Raw genomic sequence first — 24,018 nt, forward strand, 5'->3', positions numbered from 1 at the left:
TATATATATATATATATATATAAACTTGCAAATCGTTCGCACATTAATTTCCACCAAAGACTAATTCCCGATGTGCATATTGAGCAATAAGAGCGCGTCGCTCACGGACATTGTACGATTTCGCATTAAACACAGGATCATTATGCTCGCGAATAAATGAACGATACATCACTGTCGCGCGCGCGGAGCCATACGTCGGGCGCGCTCGCCGGGAGATGACGTTGTTAATCAATCAGCCGCCGTGAGAGATCGCGATCCGATCTAAACGATCGCCAGCGCTAAAGGACGAGGACAGCCAGTTCCTCGTATGCGTGGCCTAATTGCCCCGCGTGAGAGACGAAGGAGCAGCCCCCGACTGAATCGGGGCGCACGCCGCCCCCGACGGCGCACCACCAGCCACTTGCTCGGCCGACTAATACCGCGCTCCTCTCTTTTGTTGTTTCGCGACAATTCGCCCTGCGCGGCACCCATCACGAATCCTCCGACTGATTATTCGGCGCGGTCGAGTGACGTCGTCGGTCGGGTCGGTCGGATTAAAATGCCGCTGGGGCACACAAAAATTTCATTCCACCGCTGAGAAAAGCTACTGCTCAGCTCACTTTCCTCCAGTAATGTCACTAAAATTATAATTATTTCCGCCGCCAATTTTATCTTCTTGTTGTATTTTATCTTCTAATAAAAAATTGCTGATACATGAACAAAAATATTCCGCCACCAAAAAAATCGAGAACTCAATTTATTCTTCCTTAAACGATGGCAATCTTCTACGAAAAATACTTTCTTGATAACAATCCTAAAATGTAGGGTAAACTCGGATAAGATGACCATACTTGTTTAAAATGCAAAGAAAATACATTTCTTATTGTTATTTCTTAATAGCATTTGGCACATCACTTCATTGTGAAGCCTACAGTATATAATACTATCAGAGTTAAAGGGAAAAATACTTCATTGAAATTATTTATTACAAAAATATCAAAACTTGAGCATTAACCATCTTACCTGAATTTTTCAGGTAAGATCATAATATTAAGGAATAGATGGCCCATACATATTTTATGTTCAAAATGTGTGCACCTATTATTTTATAAAATAATGAAAAAAAACATAATTTGACATATTTATTTTAATATAGTATATTTACTTTATAGTTTTATTATTATATTATCACAGATAATATAATACATATCATCTGTGAGAAATATAATACACACATAAAATAAAAACTCCTATTACAAAACTGAAATTCTAAATGCAATCTTTTGATTAAAACATATTGCACATAAGATAAAACATTTTGATTAAAACATATTGCACATAAGATTTAATTGCTGTAATATTGAAATTAATTTTTGAAACATGACGACTTTCGTTTTATAAATGTTAAAATGATAGTAGGCTATCTTACCCAAAATGTGAGTGAAAGACGGTTATAATAGTACTTATAAACAAATAGCGAAAATGAAAATAAAAATGCATGTTATATTACAATTTACATACCTACTTTATGTATCTAACGTTGATTGCGATAGCTTAACTGTAATTTATTCGACGTTACAGTAAGTTTTAGTGGATACATGAGAAATTTTATAGGTAGTTGAAAATAAAAATATAATATAATATTCATAATCTTGCTATTTCGAAAAATGTACGCACATACACTACAATGAAAATCGATTATCTTTGTGACTAATTACGCAAACGCAATATTTCGCAATTATTAGAAAAATTACAGCCTATGGCCATCTTTCTCGGTATGGCTATAATACTCGAGTTTACTCTACTACGCAAATCCTAGAAGAGCCCATTATTGTATCCTCAAAAGAAGCATCTATTCTCTTCATAAGAATATTATAAAACTTCGTCGAAGAAAAACTACGTAGTGAGCAAAACGAATTTTTGTTTCGATTTAATATACTTGATTGAGATGCTAAATTTACCGGAATTCGTCTTGTACTTGGAATAAATTTGAGGTTTACGTTAAACTGGTGATAGATTTGCGGGTGTATGGACTTATAAAATATTTGAAATAAGTAATATTTGCTTGAATGCAGGATGTATCTTTCTGGATGAGTGCACGAGGGCCTGGTTTGCTTGTTCCTTGTCGCTTTTCCTCCGAAATCGCGCTCATCGTCCCCATCCCGGGCAATCGGAGGATTCGCGGCTCACCCCTTCACTCCGCAGTTTGCACCCCAACATATCGACGAGGGACCTCGTTTCCAGGATTGGGCGTTACGCGTAAATTATGATACTACATGTGACAACGTCTACATGTGACAACGTAAACTATGTACGAAATGTCACGTATGTAGACAGCGAGTAATCTATGAATATACACAGAGAAAAATAATTTGCTGGTCCAGCAAATTTTCTGCTGGTCTAGCAAAATCTTTTCGTTATTATATGGACAGCAAAAAGATTTGCTAAGAATACTAATCACTATTTTCTGAATCTACAAATTATTTTGCTATAAAAACCACGATGGATTTATATAAGCAGTTGCAATTTTGTTCCGATAGCAAATAAATTCGCTAAGAATACATTATTTTCTATTAATAGCAAATTAACGTGATTCTTAGGAAAAATACACTTAATAAATTTTTTCTATCCTAGCAACGAAACTACTGCTCTGATAACGAATAATTTGTAAAATCAGTTACATCAACTAAATTTTTTTGATGTTACGAATATGCAGTAACAACGACGATTTTGCTAAAAGAGCAAAATTATTTTTCTCCGTATAGTTTGAAAACTGTAACTTGTCGAAACATTTATCAAGAAAAGTTAATATCCTTATACAATCTTCAGAATCCCGACGTAAATTTTTGAATGTTACTTCCTAAATGAGTTGAAGTCCGCAGAATTGTCTGATTACATTCTTCAAAGTTAAGCCTACTAATGTGTTACACAAAATGAAAATGAAAATTTCATGCGATTTGTGGTATTTATTGTAAACATTACATTTGTAATTAATACGCGAAACAAATGCCGTAACTGCCTCGTAATTTAATTATCTCTTTTGTATATTTTAATACACGAATATTTTAATATCCGCATTATTTTCCATATAGTTTGCATGAAAAAAAGAGCTGGCATACATCACGCAGATACGATAAAGAATCCGTCTAGACGTAATCTCGAAATCTATGGCACAACCGTGCTCGTTTCCTGCTTGTGCTTTTAATCTGATTTAAAAACCGCGTAATGAGCCCGCCTTTAATTCAGCCATATATATAAATATGGTTTGAAGGGACAATCCTTAATACACGATGCCGACTCCTAAGAGGCAGATACATTTTTCATCGCGGCGCAGATCGCAGAATGAAAATAAAGTAGCTTCGATGAGGAAAAAATGCAAATACGATACGGCCAATGGCGGACGTCGAGTGGCACGAACGATCAACCCGGGAAGATCGAGCGATCAGAAACGTATACCAGGCAGTACTTTGGCAGGATAATCTACACGGGGAATTATACCTTCACGATTGTCTGTGATAACACACGGCCGTGCCGCAATCGCGAGCGACAGCTAACGAGATTCGGCCTTCTATGTTGCAATCGAAGGCGTCACGCGGCACGCAACGACGAGTTGTGTCCGGCGCTGCGCGAAAGGAGGATCGTTTCTTGGCCGGCAATAATAATAAAAATTCATACGACGCTTTATGAGCATCATAAAACACAGACGAACAATGAAAGAGAGAGAGAGAGAGAGAGAGAGAAAAAAGCAGAGAAAAAGAAAGACAGTGGCAGCAACGGAAAACGAATGTTCGCGAGCTACGATGACGAAGACTGCGGATCTCGCGCCTTTTCGTCTGCCGTGCTAATTGTATCATGACAAAATATGTGGAATAACATCTCGAGCACGACGGCAACAATAATCCACATGCTGTCTTACATGTAGAACTGCACGACAGGATCTAATTACACGTAGACGGGAGCAAGTGTGTGAATTGCGTGACGAGATAAGTCAAGCACGACGAGATCGCGACTCGAAGAGCGCGCCGTAAAAGGTCAAACAAATGCTATTACACGGTGATTGAAGATACGAGCGGCTTTCCGGCCGGTGGTTGCAGGTACGAGTAACAATAGATCGAAGATCGCGCGAGTTCAGATCATGTACGCATATCCGACAAAATATAATCTTATCTTTAGCGGGGCACCCTCTGAATCTTAGAGGATTGTACTCTTGCCTATGACTTCAAGAGAACTCTTCTAAACTCTTCTAAAATCAACAGTAAAATATTCCGAGCACTTCAAGTTGGAAAAACTTCATCTTTCATCTACAGAAGTTTTGTTCCTGATAGACATTTCTTCTAGTAAAAGGGCATTCCGCTTCGAGCAAACATATTCCTATTGAAAAAAGAAACAAATAAAATATCTAATAGATCCCCGATTAATAGTCCACTTGGAAGAGGAATATTTTTCCAGTAAAAGTTTTCGCTTAGAATATGGGATTGCAGGAAATAGCGCCTTGCAGAGCTGAAGTTTCTTTTTTTGGGGGAGGGTGTAGATTACAGCGCTGACTGGCTGCTATTCCGCAGCGAGAGACCGGGGTGTTTGGCGCGCGTAAATGTGTTTTTCCGCTCGTTTTCACTCATGCAACGCGCGAAACGCACGCGCCATGCCCGTCTGGTGCAGTTTGTGAATCCCCTGCAAAATCGCGCGCACGAGCACGTGAGAGTAGGTAACGCGACGGGGAAGGTGACGTTAACTCGCTTGTGAGCGAAAGACCTCTTAGCGTATCGTAGCTTAGGGCCGAGTAAGGACGGCCAGTTCGAAAGCGGGATAAAGAGGCGATCGCGCCGCGCTTTGGGGTTTCAGAAGCGGAAGAACGATGGCCGCCCCTGGAAGACAGCGGGGCGACGCGAGGCGGCCGTTAGCGCGTTTTACGGCGGCATTAAGCTTCTCTTAAATGACGCACGCAAAGTGCTCCTGCCCCATCCACCTCTGGCCACGACGTTAACCATCTTGGTCGGTCCACCCACCCACCTTACCCGCCAAGAAGCTGCTTCCTGTCGTGCAAAATCACCTTTTCACCCAGTCACTTCGCACCCGTCCCCGTCGCCTCTCCTTCTTCGCGCGCGTCCCTCTTGCCGACTTTTAATACTCATCTCGGTGCGCGTGTACGGATATCAATTGGCAAGTCAGTCGGCTAGCCGAGAGGAACTTTCGGCTCCACATTAATCTTACAATTCGTCAAAACGTCGATATTACAAGAAACGACGAATCTCGAGATACAATACTATATACTCGACTAGAAATTTATATCATTATCAAGTACAGTTATATGGCATTTGTGTGGTAATATTGGCTCCTAATTATTGATAAGGCTCCAATTAGCAATACTATTTAGTATTAATAAGGACTCCCGATTTACCACACTGTGTTGCATGACTTATCAGACTTGTCAAAATTCGATAACGTCATACACTTATATACGAACAGATTTCTCTAGTGAAAATTACTATAGAATTATGTATATAATCGGAAAATAGATCGACATTTTAGACTCATTTTGTATATTATTTACATCGTAGAAACTAAAATATGCTGTCGAGAAGTGTGCTGTGTTTCTAGGGAAATACAGTATAATTCTAGCGAAATTATTATTTCTCAGCAAGATATAACTTGCTGAGAAATAAGTCTATTCTTATACTACTAGAAACATAACAAAATTGCGAAGGATTTATATAAGAAGAAGAAGCTGTAATAATATCTCTGTGTGTAAACTCTGTGTATAAACCACAATCAGATTGGGATCGACCTGATCAAGACTACGAGATAAATTTCTAGTCGGGCAGGTTATTATCTTACCTTGCGCGCGCGCGCGATGCTACAAGTGGTTACTTATTGCTGTTTTCTTCGCGTTGAGGCTTGGAGGAGCACTTACTCGAGAATTACTTAATGTTCCATTATTTCAATATTCCACTTGCACTTACTCTTCATTCTTCACCTCGATAGGCAATGTATTATGTAACCCAACTCAACTAATAATAACCTAATTAACTCAATCAGCTAGTGTAGTACAACAGCTAATGTAGTATTACACCTCGAGATTCTCCAGTGATCCTCCAGGCTCGACTGAATTTGCCCAGTTGAGGCAGAAGCAAAACTTCAATTTCGCTCCTCCTCGCCGAATTATAAACAGAAACCGGGCCCGTTGCGTGCTCGTCAATAATAAAAGACACATTAGTCACGCTGCACATTCGTCACTTTTCGGAAAGAAATGTTCACAAGGAGGCGGCGCAAAACGGCTGAGTGTACTTTGCGAATTCAATTAACAGCTCGCCGTCTGTACAGACGTATATATAGATGCGAGAAAAACTTCAAGCTGGGGGAAATCGAGTGACGTAGACGCCGAATCGAGGGGTGCCCGGACGGTCAGGTTGTAAAAGTGGATCGAGGATACCTGCGACAGAGATCAGACATCGGCGTCGCGCGCGCGCACACAGCCACTCGCGTGTGCATGTGCACGTGCAGGGGGAGGGAGGCGCGCACACGACGGAGAGACGACGAAGAGCCGGGCACATAAGTCCATCCCCAGGGTAGCGCGGGCAGGCCGCGTCGGCCGGCCGAGTATTGACAGATATTTAAATGAATATTCCTCGGCTGTTAGGGGTCCTCTTTGAAATCAAAGCAGAAGGCACAACGGTTCATTTAGACGTGCGCCGATATCCCCCGCCGACCGACTCGTGGATACAGAATTTCACTTGTCACGTCGTCCACGGGTTATCGCCGAGCGAGACGATCGCCGGCCGAGGGTGGTGCGGGAAGCTTGTCTTTTGACGACGCTGTGTTTGTCGCGCGCACGCACGCGACCTCGTACTTTCTCCCGCTTTCCGCTCCCGCGCTGTGTTCCCCTGCTTCCTCCTCGGCTTATTACCGACGGCTTGTCCTGGGACAATATTTTTCCGACTTCCTCGCGATCGCGCTCGCTCACGAGTTTCTCTCTCGTCCCTTTCAACTCCTCCCTCTCGCGCTCGAGCGCGGAGAGACGCCGAATTTTGCAATTAAGGATCGAATCCGTCGTCCCGCGAAATGTACAGGAACAAACGTATCGTAACACTATAAGTGGGTCGTGCAGATTTACAGGTTCGCGGAGAATCGCACGTGGCGATGTGTTCAGGCTTTCGATCTTGAAACTGTCGACGCGCGCCGACGATAAGCGAGGAACTGAAAGAGCCGGTCGAAGAGCGAACGATTCGAGAAAAACGAAGCGACGAGAAGTGGGATCACCATCAATGACGCGAAATTAGAATTAATGGGCCTTCTGTAAAGTGAAAGCGCGGCTCTGCACCACTTGGGCACGCTCACGTTGGGCCCGCAGCTGTCAAGTAGGAAGATTTACATCAACGGAAATATAAATTATCGTGCCGGATTGACAGCGGTTTCCCGAGGAAATCTTAGGCGATATCTCATTAATTTATCTTCACTCGAGCGCGATGCAGCGGAGCAAGCGTGCATCTTTGTAGAGTTGTCTTTTTTTTTTTGTAGAAAAATTCATACACTTTGCGTCGTTTCTTCGATGCCCGCGGCCCAGCACAGAGACGGATCGTGAGAAAATATATGTAGAAGATATAATCATCCCTCACACACCCCCATGTGAATTCCGTGTAGAATATGTTACTCGAGACTGAAGACGCTAAGCTGGGAAACGTGAAGTTATGAGACACTTCATATGGAGACTATTGAGATATTCAGAATATTTATTAAAGAATATTCATTAAAAAAAGGACTTTAGTTGCAAGATGTTATTTCTTACATTGAGAAAAAAATATTTAAAAATTAACAAATATTTCTTACGTAGATGTCATTAATATATTTACTTAAAACAAAATTCTCTTAATTTAAACCAAGTATTATTTACTTAAATCGAGTAAAAGTACTCGGTTTAAATGAAGAGAATTTTGATATATAATTTCAAGTTTTGGACGAAAATTTAGAGGCAAAAAATATCCCTCTTCTAAAGAAATGAACTATTATATAATCGGAAAATTTTTTAAATATCTAGTAAGGTAAACTCGGATAAGATGGCCATACTAAAATACAAAAAAAAATACATTTCTTATTGTTATTTCTTAATAGTGTTTGGTACACTATTTCACTAAAGCGTACATTACATAATACCATCAGAGTTAAAAGGAAAATACTTCAGTGAAATTATTTATTACAAAAAGATCAAAACATGAGCATTGGCCATCTTACCTAAATGTGTAAGACAAGATGGTCATAACGAATAGATGACCCATACATATTTTATGTTCAAGATTCTATACTTATTATTTTATAAAATAATGAAAAGAACATTACTTGATATATTTATTTTATAGGATATTTAAAACATATTATTTGTGGAAAATATAATATACATATAAAATATATAATATACATATAAAATAGAAACTTCTATTACAAAACATAAATTTTAAATCCAATTTTTGATTAAAACATATTGCACATAAGATTTAATTACTGTAATATTGAAAATAATTTTTAAAATATAACGACCTTTGTTTTATAAATGTTAAAATGATAGTAGGCCAACTTACCCAAAATGTGAGTGAAAGACGATTATAATAGTACTTATAAACAAATAGTGAAAATGAAAATAAAAATGCATTATATTACAATTTACATATCTACTTTATGGATCTAACGTTGATTGCGATAATTTAACTGTAATTTATTCTACGTTACAGCAAGTTTTAGTGGATACATGAGAAATTTTACAGGTAGTCGAAAATAAAAATATAATGCTCATAATCTTGCTATTTCGAAAAATGTACGCACATACACTACGATAGATATCGATTATCTTTGTGACTGAATACACAAACGCAATGTTTTGCAATTATTAGAGAAATTACAGCCTATGGCCATCTTTCCCGTATGGCCATCATATCTGAGTTTATCCTAGATATTATTTTTTCTTTTTCCCTTTAAATCATGAGAAATATGTGTATTTGAAGCAGAATATTTTATAAGATATACGATATGAGATACTAGAGATACTAGAGAAGATTCCTCAAACTTTACATTGCGAGAAAAAATATCTAAAAAATAAAAAAATGTTCATTCGGTGGGTACTAATAACATATTTATTTCAATCTGGATTCTTTTACTTAAACAGAATAAACAAATGCTTTTTTTACGAAATGATTTTGCGAAAATGCGTATTTTCTTATTAGAAAAATGTTTTACATGAGTATAAGTAAATATGCTATTAGTATCTAACAAATAAATAATTGTTATCTCTTGAATAGTTCTCTTCCTCTGTGTAAAATTATTGTGCTTGGAATATCTTCCTATCAGCTTTGGGAGAATTTTCTCTTGAGGTTGTACATAAGACTAAGATTCTCTAAGATTGACTGAAAAGTCTTTTTGGTAAAGGTATAGAAAACAGGCGCCACCTCCGATGCGCTTGACCTTGACATATGTCATATAGGTCACCCTTCTAAGTGACCTGAAGATTTTAGCCGTCGCTTATTGTTTATTAAAAAGTTATGAACAAAAGAAGTTACATAAAATGAGTGTAATTTTTGGACACCGTATATACAAAGACATCAAATTTGTAGGCTAGGAAAGTGTTTGCCACTGCCCTAAGTAACATTCAAAAGATTTTAACAGGCGCTCATTGTTTGTTAAAAAGTTATTCACAAAAAAAGATACATTAATATCAACACAGAGTATATCAAGTATAGTATGTAAACGGTGTCTGTCCTTAGCCGTGTAACTGGGGGGCGTAGCCCCCCAGACCCCCTGTACCGCAGCGGAGGGGGGGGGGGGGGGCAAGTCTGTTGTACTTAAACTAAAAAGTGAGAATTTCTCACAAAAAACTTGGCTCCCCCCCGCGATGCGGAGAGTCTGGAGAGCGTAGCCCCCCAGTTACACGGCTAGGGATAGGCACCTTTTTTATTTCTATTATTTTCTATTTATAAAACCTCAAATATTATAGGAACACACACACACCGAGAGCTCGCCCGGGCAGGCAGGCGAGCGCGTTTGCTGGCGAGCAGTGTATATGTGTGTGTAGCAGGCATCTTTCTAACGTACAAATTCGATGTTTTTGTATATACGTCCAAAAATTACACTCATTTGATGCAACTTCTTTAGTTAATAACTTTTTAACGAACAACGAGCGACGACTAAAACCTTTTGATTGTTACTCAAGGCCATGTCCTTAACAACATATCAAGATCAGGCTAATCGGAGGTGGCACCTGTTTTCTGTATCTTTACCTTCGTTCAATATGTGTGAAAAGACTTTTGTTATAAACCAAGCTAATAATTCCTAGACAAGTCTTCCCTCGATCTTTAACGAGAAACTGCCCTAAATATCCATTTGCACGAAACGTCGAAAGACGATAGCCTGTGCGTCGCTACAGCTCGAGAAGTTGCAAGGGGAAAGGCGAGAACGAGCCGTTTTCCGGCCCGTTTTTCTCCCGCTGAGAACGGCACGCAGTGTGCCAGGGCTGATGACTGATAACTCCAATCGGTTGCGGCGCGATAGCAAAGAGGAATTTCCGCGCCCGGTAAATGTACCATAATCGAGCGATGAACACGGCCGCCATATATTTTTTTACCGACGACGAGAGCCGAGCGAGCACGCGTGGCAATAAATCCCGGCCGGCGCCGCTAATTTTCACGGAGTCGTCGCGTACCCACACACGCAGCCACCGCCAGGCAGGCAGGCAGGTGCATCTGCATCGTCACTGCTAGAACGCGTGGACGGGGACACGCAATGGGATCGTAGTGGAGTACCTGAAATGAAACCAGCTCTGTTTCCCGAGTCGAAATTTCCGCCTCCTCTCTCTCTCTCCCTCCCCCCTTTTTCTCTCTCTCTCTCCCTCCCCCCTTTCTCTCTCTCTCTCTCTCTCTCTCTCTCTCTCTCTCTCTCTCTCTCTCTCTCTCTCTTCTCTCTCCCTCTCTCTCGACCTCAATTCTCCAACATCTGTATATTCTGAAGGATCAGGGTGTTTGACCCTTTCGCTATTAACGCGACGTATGTTTTCCCCGTCATTAATAATAATCATATTTACACTGAGAGAAGAATTTAATAAATATTATCAAAATTTGGTTACTATTACTAAATGGTAGACGTAAATATAGCGGCCCAAAGCTATGGCAATACTTATTAATTAATTTAGTTCTTTAACATAAATTATTTATTTGACAGAAGTAAAATTTATTTGCTTCCAGAATATATTTGGTAAATAAAACTTATTGAATAGTTGAGCAAAATAAGCGATTTTGTAATAGTTACAAAATGTTTGGTAGGTTTAACCAACCATCTGTAATAATAGATATTGAAACAATGTAACAGCAAATGAATGAATTTTTCGTTGTTCTGCAACAAAACATACTTATACTGGTAACAAAATAGAACTCGTACCTACTGAATCTTTTATTACATGGGATATAAGAATTTCATAACAATTATCAAATATCTGTTCATAACTATAATATATTTCATATTAAATATTTAATATTAAGTAACTATTACTAAATAATTTAATTGATGTTACTGTGAATACAATTACTTTCAACACACATAGAGAGAACGATTTATTGAGTCAAATAAATGTTTCTTTGGAATAGTCCAAACAAATTATTTGGTTGACACAACAAAAATATTTCTTTGGAACTAAGCCGCAAATAAATATTTTTGTTGCGTCAAACAAAATTTTGTTCGATTAATTAAAAAATTCGTTTAAACTATTTCAAGAAGTGTTTATTTGATCCAATCAAATCTCTCTGTGTAGTTTGATAGTCTGAAACCTACATCATCTCTTTTGATTCCATTTAATCAACCCGAGTCGAAATTTTGATCTTACTTTTAGTCTCACTATTCCATTCATCACACTAAAGAAAGTGAACTTTGGACATCATCAGAGTCAAAGTAGGAGTAAATTGTATCATTAGAATTAAACCTGTCATTAAACCTATCATTAGAATTTAACCCTACTTTGCTTCTGCTGCGAATTCAAGGTTTAACATAAGACCACAATTTCGACTCGGGATCACTCTACTTATTACCGTTGGGACAAATATGTTCTCTTGCGAAAACTCTAATGGGACATCGTCGTTCCGGCCCTATCCCTTTGGCGCTAAACATAAAAAATTCAATTTCTTTTGCTAAAAGTACGTTATATTAATATATTTAATAAAGTGAAAGTGAAAAAAATTTAATGAAGTGAAAATGAAAAGTTGTACTTTCAGAAAACAAAATTGGCAGCGAAAGGGTTACACATGGAAACTGGAGTTTCCCACTTGGCGCCTCAAAATGGTAAAAAAACGTACATGAAATACCACTTGTAGGTTCCAAAGAGAACCTCTCGGCAAAGCTAGTAGATTAAATCGAATCAGAGGCTGATATAGGTTTTTCAGAGCATCAAAGCAGGCGTTAAATGGAATATCGAGGTCGGAAAATAGGACGAAAATTTCAAATCGCCCCGGCTTCCCGACCGATCGCGTCCTTGTGAGTTTTACCATTGGCGCGATTACGATGACACATTTCGCGCGCGAAATTTATCGCCGCCGCCGCCGCCGCCGTCGTCGTCGTCGTCATCGTCGTCGTTGGCGGCGTATCTCGATTGCGGGACACGCGGTGCCGGGCTGGCCTTTTCGAGTATCTTCCGATGTATTCCGCTGATTAAAGCACGTTAATTTTCTGCCGCGCGGCGCGTTTTTACGACGGCGCGCCGCCGGCGCAAAATTATTAACCATTAAAACGCGTACGCCGGGGCGCCGCGAGATCCGAAGAAAGCTGATACGCCTCGTAAATTCCACAGCGCCCGTTCCATTTTAATATGCTTCGCGCGATAGTTTATTATTATTATTGTTATTATTCTAAATACATCGCGTTTTCGACGCATTCCGTGAAAGAGCGCGACGGCAGCGCGAAATAATTAATACTCGCGCGGGCCGAGCAGGGGAGAACGGGGCGAAAATAATTTCGCAAATTGCAATTCGATCAGAGAAAGTCGGGAGAACGGTCGCTCTTAAAATCGCACGTATTCGCGGATAAAGAATCTCGCGGGCGGCATGGCCGAGACCGCGCGGCCCCGCCGGGGGGAATGAAAGAATGCATTCCGTTTACAAAATAACGCACACGCGGATGATTGTGCAGCCGCGCGTTTATTGTTATTATCGTCCCTCGAATTTCGCGAATTTCAATTAATGCGGTTTTATACCGGGGCGATTCCATTAACGTCATGATTTACACTTAATTAGCCGCGAGTCTCCCGACGTGTAAATGTTTCGCCAATTTCCGACCCGTCGATCGATTGCCGTTACGTTCGCCGAAGACTGCGATATTTTCGTCTTTTCGAAGAAAGACAAAGAAAGAAAGAGAAAGAGAGAGAGAGAGAGAGAGAGAGAGAGAGAGAGAGGGGAAGAGAGAGAGAGAGAAAGTCCTCTAAAGTGCAAAGCACAGTATACAATAAAGTTAACGACACCAACGTAAATGCTCACATTTACACGGAAAAAACAATTTCGGTACAATCAAATTTTCGGTTGTTCAAGGATCAGACGAAAACTCGGCTGTAGGAACAGAAAAATTCCTTTATGAGGCTTCTGTGTAGACAATTGTTCTCAGTTTATCCCAATCGAGTTCTAATATCGCTAAATGTTCAGACGAATATTTTATTGCGACAACAGAAATATTATACTGTAATTCTAGGCAAAATCGTAAAACTCGTAATTTGTTCTCGTAAGACTCGTAAGAACTTATAAGTAGATCGGCAAATCTATGCGGACCGAATGTTATGCGATAATTCGTAAATGTTTATGATTTCTCGTAAATCTTACGACTAACTAGAAGTCAATAAAGTTACGGTTTGTGAATTTTACCAACGATTTATTCGTAAGCTATGACTTTACGATTTTACGATTCACTTGTATATTTGCTTAGAATTGCAGCATTAGTTTTCATAATAGAAGTTCGCTTCTGATCACCTAATTTTCAGTTGGTTCCTATTCGATTGCACCAACTGAGATTTTTTTGCGTGTAATATAGTTATTTACAGTAACTATAATAGAAGAGAGAATATACTTGATATAAAATAATAGCAACGTCGAAAACGTTCAGATCATAAAAAACTCAAAGTTATGAGAATCTGAAAATTGATTTCGTCATAACATGGCTGTAAACGATTGGCTGTTTACGTTTTTCATGATACCGCATAATGAATCAGGTACGAAATCACTTTATATCCTCCATATCTTCCATATCCGTCATCTCAATGTTTTGTAATAAGGAGTTATATGTTCGCCCCACATCTGAATCCCAAGGTAAACTTAATCATTCAGTCTTCACTCCATTCATTGCTCGATTCAATCTAATATTCACCTCTGCAGTCATGCCCAGTGAATGCAGCGCAGCAATAATCGGTGTGGGGATAGATCAAATCCACCACCGGTTTGCATTTCGAGGTATCAGGGAGCGAATATTTGCAGGGTTTAATCTTGTACAGTGCCCTTCTGGCTTATTTCGTGGTATTAGTCACATGCTTATCCCGTGAAAATGCACTTGTTAACGTGATACTTAAATATTGATAATATTGGTTGTGTGTGTGTGTGTGTGTATGAGAAAGAGAGAGAGAGAGAGAGAGAGACAGAAAAAGAGAAAGAAAGGGTCCGTCTTCGAGTAGAATCCCCTTGCGAAGTTCGTCTGCAGAGAATTTCTTCGTGAGCTGCATTTACAAAGAGTTCAACTACGAGGTACATTAGTCGAGATTATATCCAGCAAAGGAAGTCGACCAACTTTCGAAGACACTGTTGCAACTAAATCTCTTCGAATCTGGCAACGTCCAAAGATGTCGAAGTTGCGCGTAGTCAGCAACAAATACACGAAACGCAACATGCTCGATCGTAAAACGAAAAATGTGCACCACCGTGAGCTTTATTGCGAATGAGATACGTCCTGTAGATATGCATCTTCTATGAATGGAATGAAAACAACCGAGTCCTATCTTTCCAGCTGGCGCCAAAGTTGTTTTTAGAGAGGACACAGGCGCTCTCTCTCTCTCTCTCTCTCTCTCTCTGTCTCTCATCTATCTGTCTCTTTTTCTCTGCCTCACTGTCGACGGAGATACAGTCCGACATGTCCCGTCGTGTTACCGAGCACGCCTGAATTTTCAAAGTAAATTTATTATGGGCGTGAGATTTATATGCCGTGTAATGTCGTATTACAAGTAATTAGTCGGACGATGGAGGAGAATGACACAGTACAGAGACCGCCCCGGTAATTGATTTAGAGTGAACAGACGTCCCCGCTCTTCCACAACCCCTGCTATTATACTTAAACGTGTGTGTATGTGTGTCTGTGTGTGTGTGTGTGTATTGCGCAAGTAACAACTGCCTGAAAATGAAAATAACCGCGCGGGCGTAATGTATTCAAGAGACAACATTATTAGCAGTGTACCGCAGGCATTACTGCAAAAATACATCATATAAGGGAAATGAATGTAATCGAATATCTCGATAAACGACATAAACTCGTACTCGCACGCTGATATTTTATCACGTTCCCTCAAAGATCTGACGCTAATGTCGTATAATTTCTGTTGGAATATAAATTTCGTAAAATATACACACACACACACACACAGTCCAAATTACGCCACATGAGCCGCCTAGAGCGCGTTGTTCGCGTTGATCGCCTTCCTCGCGTCGCGCCGGCTCGCGATAATTCGCTCGCGGTCTTCCGACGACGACGGGCTATGCGATCTGAGAAATCGGAGCTGATTACCGGTCTCGCGGCGCGGATAGGTCGGGAAAAGTCGCCCGGCTATCGCGCTTTGCGGCTCCATTCCGAGACGACGTTCCGGCGACGTAATGAGCTACGGCGTCATGTCGGATTTGCAAGCGAGAGACGAGTCAACCAGTTGCTTGGTTCGGGAGGATTGTCTTTTGCCGCTCTCAAAGCGACGGCGGCGGCCGGTTACACAATGCCGTTCCCGATTTATCGTTCGATTTATTAGTTTCTCCTGCGTCTCGCTAATTACTTTCTCGTCGCGGAGACCCCGGCGACTTTCGCGCGCGGAACCGCGCATATGTATGTGTGTGTGTGTGTGTGTGTGTGTGCGCGTGTGAGTGTGTGTGGAGGTATGAGCGCGTACATATGAGTTACGTCGCATCTGCAATTGAAAGGAGTCAACCAGTTGCTCCGTTTGTCCAGCCTTTCGACTCGCGCAGTCACTCGCCCGTCGGATCCGTGCTCTCGACTTGTGTCCCGTTCGACTCGTTATACTTGTTCCCCTCTATTTTATTAATCAGCGCGCGCGCGCGCGCGCGTGGATTTGCAAATTGAAACGGCCGACTCGGCTCTCGATGTGTGTGTCTTCGCGCCGCGGCGAAACGACCCGGTTGTGGCGTGCGAGTTATCGGCACGCCTCATCGTCTTAATTGCTCTTATACTGTAAAGTATATATCGCCGAGCGCGCGGGGGAAAAGGGAGAGAGAAGGTACACAGAATACGCGGGTAACACGAGTGCGGTGCACGCGGAAAGGAGGCAAGATATGTTGGCAGATATCTATCATGCGATCGGGCGGAGCGGCCGCCACTTGTGTGCCCCGTCTCGCCGTCTCCGCGGACGCTGCGCGCGCTAACACTTTATGATTTTGTAATATAGACCCGTCTCTCGGAGCCGCGCGATGCAAAATGACAAGGTAATCGTGATTACAAGCTTATAACGCGTCTGGATCCGTCCAGCCGAGCCAACGGAAAGGTGGCCGTCGTTATCTCTTAATTGACGACGCGCGGCTTCGCGGGATAAACCGCGGGAATGTGAATTCGCGAGCGGCGCGGAGTGAAGCTCGCTCGATAACGCTCGAGCGGCGAGATATATAGTGATGGCCATTGCGCAATGCGATGTCGTTTGCGCGACGCGAGACCGCGAGCTGAAAGCCGTGTAAACAATTTAGAGGAGCATCACGCGCGCATCGAATTTTTCTACTTTTTTCCTCATCTTAATAAATAAAAACGAACAAGACACCATTTCGTGAATCGCGCGCTCCGCCGTGCGTTCATCGGGAATGCGCGAACGGGTGTCGCTTCCGTCGTTTCCGAGAAGCAAGTTCCAGCGTGGACGATGCGACATGAGGAAAATAAGAGATAGAAACGATGATTTACCGTGTTCTCTCAAGGCGACAGATCGAACGTTACTCAACAACGTCACAATCGCGAAGGATAAAGCTCGCGGCCGAAGGACACCTGCCAGTATTGAGCGCGTTAATAATCGACGAAAATTTTCTTTCACTAATATAATCAGCAAATCAACCATCGAAATCAATCAGTCAATTAATTATCATGTACAAAATAACAATCATACATAATAATCATACATAATGAAACACGTAATAAAATATGACCTTATCGATTGGTATATCAATTATTAATAAGGACATGTTTATTTATTTATTTATTTATTTATTTATTTATTTATTTATTTATTTAGTGAATTGCACATTTTTAAAGTTTAAATGCTAATAAATATTGATATAATAAGTCACATTAAAGATTAATTAATAATTAACTTCTCCAATCGATGAAATCGCTTGAGATTTTATGTACGATTTCGATTAATTTCAACTACCGATTTGCCGATTATTTTAGTTAAGGAAAATTTTCATCGGTCGACGCCCAACTCTGATCTCACACGGAAAAAAACGCTCGATTGGATTAAACAAATTTCTGATGGGGTCCAAAGGATATGAATGATAGGAAGTCAAAATCCAAGATATGAATCCAAAAATCTAAAATATGAATGGAAGAAATTCCGAGACTTTCTGTTCAAGCTCAACTAGCAGAAGTCTTGTTAACTCGAACAGAATTGTGCGAACTTCAGCCCTGGAATTTCTGGTTCGTTCATATTTCACCGGAAATTTGGTTAATCCGACCAAACTCTTGGTTCCGTGCGGCTAACACCCAGAATGCTCTCCATAACACACTCGTTTCGTCGCTCACAGACAACGAACTCAGCGGCAAGCTAAGAGAGAAGACGGTGCGAAAGGTCAAAATGAATCTGGAAACTATTCTGTGAGCGGAGCGGAAAAATGCGCGTTTGCGGGCAACAATCGATGAACTATCTAAGACTAATAATCTCCAAGTGGCTACGGGTGCAGCATCGGTTAATCGCCGATCGATCTCGCTTCTTTCTCGCGAACGGTATACCGCTATGCAACACGCGAGGAAGCGGTATCTCGTCGGGACGTGAGAAGTGTCTGGATGCAAAATAAAGAGAAGGAAAGAATCATAGTAAAGTACGTGCGTGCGCTTGTGCGCGCGCACGCGTGTGCGTGTGTTGTATCTGCGTGCGTGCGTGCGTGCTTACGTGCGTGCGTGAGATGTTACATATGAATATTTACCGGTAAGGTTATCACCGCGCTGCTGCGGCCATCGGAAAGAAGGCCTGGGCTGCTGCTTGCTGCGCATATCTCCCGTCCGGTGCGGCGGCTGCGGGCCGCTCGCTTTTCAAACGATCGGAGACCACTACTTACCTGAAAGAGAACAAGACAAAACGAATTCCTTAGTGAAACACGTCAGATCGAAAACGCAATCGCGAAAACGCGTCCCCGTTAACACACCACCGGGAGACTTATCGGTGATCGGATAACCGGATCGCGCTCGCGTTAATAACGTCACTGTGAAATGAATATTAATGAGTATTATATGCGCGAGAAGGAGAGAGAGAGAGAGAGAGAGAGAGAGCGTAATAATTTCTTCTGAATAAATTCTTTCCATTCTCTTCTTGCATTTTTTTTCCATTCTTTCTTCCTGCCTCTCTCTTTCCCTCTTTTCCTGCTATCTCCTTTTATCACCTTGTGTATACACCAAGAAAATATTATAGTAGAAATTGCGACAAAAATTGTTGTGGTAATCTTGGATCATATATAGAGAATTATGACCAAAATTGCTATACTCGTATATTTCTTAAAATTGGATGAAAAGCGTTTGATTTTTTACCAAAAAATTATTGCAATTATTTGAATATTTTTTATACATTAGGTAAATTTATTGTTTATTTACTGATCAAATTTACTGTTTCTATAATATTTATATCACAATTTCGGTATAGTCCAGTTTTATAAAAGGCATTGTAAGAGGAAATATAATTACAGCATATATATAATATTTTCTCTGTAAAAAAGTACATATTTCTCTTCATGTTTAATTAAATAAATAAAACAAATTACTTCCAATAAATGTGCGATGTCACATTGACCTGACGCAAAAGTCGCGCGTTTTTTCTCAATTTTTTTCGCATTGTAATTCAACGACTTGCACATTTTCGAAGCTTCACGAACGAGTCTATGAACGCGTGAATGTCACAGTCGATATAGCGTGTTCTTCTATATTTTAATTTCCATCATAGAAAATTCACCACCTCCGAGACAGCTTGTATCAGACATGAGCGATATATACATCAGCCGGCCGAAACCAACCGATCGCTCCCGGGAAAATCCGCGCTTTTTCATGGTGGGTTTCCCAATTGACGCGAGGCTCTCTCGCGATTCTCGAGAGGAAGCGAGCGCGATCCACCCTCCTCGACGGGTTTTTACGAAGGGTGCCAAACCTAGGATCGCGTCGCAGCTCTCTTTCTCTCTCACACCCCCGGCCCTGTCCCGCATCCCTTAACCACCCGGTACCGACCATCGTAACCAGCCGTATATCTTTCCGGCGTACGCCCTCGAAAGCGGCCGCCTTTGTTTCAGATATTTATGAGGCGTTTTAATTCGCACGCCGCGTCACCCAGCCGGCAGGGGGGTTGCCGAACGTGGGACAGGAGGGAGCGCGGGGGTGCCGCGCGGCGTGACGGAGCGGAGCGCGAAGGCATAATAGGCATAAGGGTGCCCCGATAAAACGCCAAGCTTCCCTCTCCCTCCTCTCCCTACCCTCACCTTCCCTTTTCCAGACGTAGGCCATAAGCGCAAACAAACTCTCGCTCGTATATCTCGCCTCAATGGTTTCTACGTCGGTGCGCCAGGGGCGTACTGTATCGTGCCGCCACCGTCGCCCTCCTTCGCTCCCCCCGGCGCTACCCGCTGCTGCTGCCCTCCCACGCCCACCTTCGACCCTTCACGCGAGCCGAGGAAATTCCTTAACCCATATTCGGGCAATATATCGCTCAGCTGGTACTGATTTACCGTGATACTCTCCGAACGGGGATGCGAGTCGGCCACTCGGCCCCTCCACATTATTCGCTCATTACGTAAGTCGAGCGAGCGAGTGTATCTCCTCCTTCACTTTCGACTCAATATCACGTCAAACGATCACGAGATCGGTCTCGACGGTCGGGAAAAAGTCGCTGTTTGGCTTTCGCGCCGACGAATGCCTCGGCGCGCGATTGGGTCTCGCAGGAGTGACCTTGTCGCCACGTCTGATACCAGCCGCACTATTGTCTATGCTCGAGGTAGATCCTTAGCTTCCTTTAGTTCGCGAATATCGACAGGCGAATATCGAGGAAAATAACAACTCTGATTAAACTCTCCGGGAGATGTAACTGCGAAATCTCGAAGCGATACTTTTGCTTCGTTACCTGAATATTATCGAAAAAAAAAAAACGCTTGCGAAATGTTTGTTAATCGTACGTCTCTCTCGTAAATTCTTTCGAGCGAGGTGAAACAGTTCCTCTTGGAACGTTTCAACATTTTTTTTCTCCCAGTTTCCTACCGGGACAATCGACACGAATATCGCCGCTACGATCGCGTTAATGAGTCCCGACTAAGTGCACGTTTTTAGGAGCACACTACATTCGTCTCTCTGATCCACGATCCAAGTCCGTACGTCCCTTTACAACAACACCGACGTCTCCGTCCACCTTCCATGGTCTTCCAACGGCAACCACTTCTACCTCATTCCCCTCAGCCCCATGCCACGACACGCTGGAGAGGCAGCCGCACTCCTGCTCATGCTCTTCTTTACGTGCAGGCGAGTTTAACAGTAACAGTACGTCACCCTGTCACTCTTTCCCTCCCTCTTCCTCCCTCAATCTCACTCTCTGGCTCTCTCTTTCTTCTCTTCTCGCAGCGTCTCGCCCTATCTACCTCTCTCTCTCTTTTTCTCTCTCTCTCTCTCTCTCTCTCGGCAGCCTTCTCTCTCGCGCTCTCCTTAACAGCCTTCACTCTCTAAAAGCCTGGGTGTGATCTATGGCGGGACGTTGCGTCACTCGGGGAACAGATGCAGGGCTCGTATATTACTCGGCCATATCTACGAGCAAGACGGCAAAGAAGGGAAGGGGCGAACAGGAGGGGGTGCACAGAGAGGGCGAACCTTGCCGCGCGGTCAAAAGAATGGCGAACGTCACAAATCACTCGGCTTTGTGTCACCCAGCCCTCGGCCGAATTTTTTCCTCTCTCCACGAGGTAAAGAAAATTTACTTGTTGACGAAGAGATCCCCGCGCTGAACGCGCACCGGAGACCGTTCTAAAAATTGGATTTCCCGCCGCTGCGGAATTTCGCCTCACACGGTCGTAATAACGCCGTCGATGGCGAACAGGGCAGAGTTTAATCTTCGGCCGTGAAATGTTCAATCGGACTCGACGTCGCCGTTAATTGCGCCAAAAGTTCTCGCGCTCTCGAAGATGCGAAATATTCCAACGCGCGCGTAACTGTCTCGTGTCCCGAGCGCGGCGCGTTCCACGGAGTTTGCAGATTGCGTCTCGTTAATATAGTCGCGAAAGCGAGCGCGAACTTCAATCGAACGACCTGACGAGAAACACAGCCGCTTGAAAACGACAATGGCATCGCGTTCCGGCTGAGAGACAACCACGGTTGCCGCACGTTTCGGCTAACGTAAATTGATAAGGTGCCAGGCCAATGGTATCTGCACGACGCGATCGAAGGGCCCGTCACTGGACTAATTAGGACGCTGCTCTCGATACATATCGCGAGACACGTATCGAAATAAGTTCTCGTTCTTCACGACCGCAATGAACAAAAGGACGGAAATGAACGAAACGCAGCAGTGCAGTGCCTGGCTCCACGTGCGAGCGTCTTCGTGTACGTGCGCCCGTGGAAACACTAGCCAGCTGTCTACGCGAGAGCGGTAGGGTGAGAAAAGGCAAGGGAGACCGAGGGAGCGAGAGAGAGAGAGAGAGAGAGAGAGAGAGAGACCGAAAACGCGTGCGTCGCTAGAGTAGAAGCTTCCAGAATCTCATAAATCAGGTCAGGGTTGGCGACGGGGGTGGTTGCCGCCGTGCAGCGAGAGAAAGCGAGGTGGCGGCTATAATGCGGGAGGGTTGTTAGGTAAAGGTCGACGCACAACAGTCCCATGCCGGCGGCTCTACGAGGACGTGCGCGCGCATGCCTCGTAAAATGCTTGGCGCCAATTCCATTCAACGGAATGGATTCGTGTGACGGAGGAATAACTCGAGTGGGATCTCCTCGAGATCGTTCTACGGCGGGACACGTCGCTGTTGCGTTTAGCCTCGGAGAATATTTCAACGAGTGCGAGTGTGACGTACGCGAGCTCTCAAGTATAACTGCCGGCGCACAGTGAGAATTGACATGGCTTACGTTCTAAGTGGACAGAGTTGCGGCTATTTTTGCACGGCCACACGTTTGAAATTGACGAGCGCGGGGGAATAACCTGTGCACGGAGAACACAGGACGATTAATCTGGTTGTGCCGACCAGACTCGATAGTGAAGTACGGAACAACTAATTATGTGGTTGCTGCAACCACTGAACAACTGTTGAGTTATCAACATTGACGATACCTGGTTGCTCCAACCGGAGTGTATTCAGGCTAAGTGTCACCCCAACCGGTTTCTGGTTGCCATAACCAGACCAGGAACACATCCTTGATGTATGTGGCTTGTACGTGGCCTGATACAGAGATAGCGTGAATTTGACTAAATCTTTATCACTGTATTTCAAAATCATCCTTTATTAGGGTTAAGTATGAGATGGTATAGAGTAATCTATCGATTACCCGCCTTTGACAGTGCGCCAAAGTCTCGGATTGCTTTGTGTGTTGATTATTTTAACTGTTCTCTCGTTTTTGGAGTTTAACTAATATACCAGGTTTCATCGACGGTTATAAATCAGTGCTGAAAGTCCTTCGGATTGCGGTGAAATCATGCCAAAGGGAGCGAGACGCAATGGAACTCAATTCAATCTTTGCTGGTGTGACCAAACGCAGGAGCCATCGCTCGCTTTGGCACACTGTCAGACAAAGACTAATCGGCAAATCACTTTACACTGTCACACTTAACCCAATAAAGGAAGGTTCCGAAATACGCTGATAAGGACTTGGCCAAATTCGCGCCATGTCAGGCTACATACTTTTCAGACAATCCATGTAGTTAACGTACCAAAGTAACTGAGTCGTATCAACCGTATACATTACCATCACACACAGATAACTAGAGTGACGCAACTATCACAACTCAATATTTATGTGTACTATATCTTTCTTCTCAGTGTACGATTATGTCGTGGGACGATCGAGTAGCGATGCCAAGGGGAGCATTTCAGCCACCGACCTCGAGCTTGACTCGTGACTAAAGACCAGGATTCCGTCAGAAGGACGAGACCATCGCTCGATGTATCTAGGACGAGCGTGGCGCGTTACTTATTATCGTCACATCTGCGTGATATCAGGCGCAGGAACGTAAGCCAATTTGAGGAGGGCGCAAAAAGAATTCATGCGCGCACACACACACACACACACACACACGCGCGCCTCGATCGATACATGAGACTCGGCGAAGAAACATAGAAGGGAGGAGGAGGGAAAGCAGCGACGTCGGAGGGACCCCAGATGGAATCAGTGCAGTTCGGAATATTGGAAAACGTCGGTTCGTGCGAGAAGCCGAAGGAGAGAGAGACCGGAAGACGGTGGAGTGCGAGTAGGGCACTATTTATGACGCGTACGTGAATTCTGGGAACATTGGGGATACGCCGTGCTCGTGTCACAGCATTGCCGAAGAAAAAGAACAACGGCCGCTCGACGAGAGACGTGAACAACTGGCCCGAGGTTCCGCGCACAGAGAGGCGAGAGACGCCGAAATCG

At 43.0% G+C, this 24,018-nt stretch overlaps 1 protein-coding gene across 12 annotated transcripts in view; it reads right to left on the reverse strand.

The window, feature by feature from the left end:
* LOC116845402 (protein tiptop) overlaps positions 1 to 24,018 on the reverse strand; it is a 244,921-nt gene that overhangs the window by 56,620 nt on the left and 164,283 nt on the right. For 6 of the 12 annotated variants that reach the window (XM_032818052.1, XM_032818051.1, XM_032818048.1 and 3 more), the window contains one exon: positions 18,369 to 18,500. The exons of the other annotated variants lie outside the window; for them this stretch is intronic. In XM_032818052.1, the coding sequence (XP_032673943.1) occupies positions 18,369 to 18,435 (67 nt within the window). In that variant the 5' untranslated portion in view covers positions 18,436 to 18,500. The remainder of the gene's footprint in view (positions 1 to 18,368; positions 18,501 to 24,018) is intronic. 12 annotated transcript variants of the gene reach the window in all.

Source organism: Odontomachus brunneus, unplaced genomic scaffold (assembly GCF_010583005.1).
Source record: "Odontomachus brunneus isolate Ranch 3 - 2012 unplaced genomic scaffold, Obru_v1 Obru_scaffold_051, whole genome shotgun sequence".
Lineage (NCBI taxonomy): Eukaryota > Metazoa > Arthropoda > Insecta > Hymenoptera > Formicidae > Odontomachus > Odontomachus brunneus.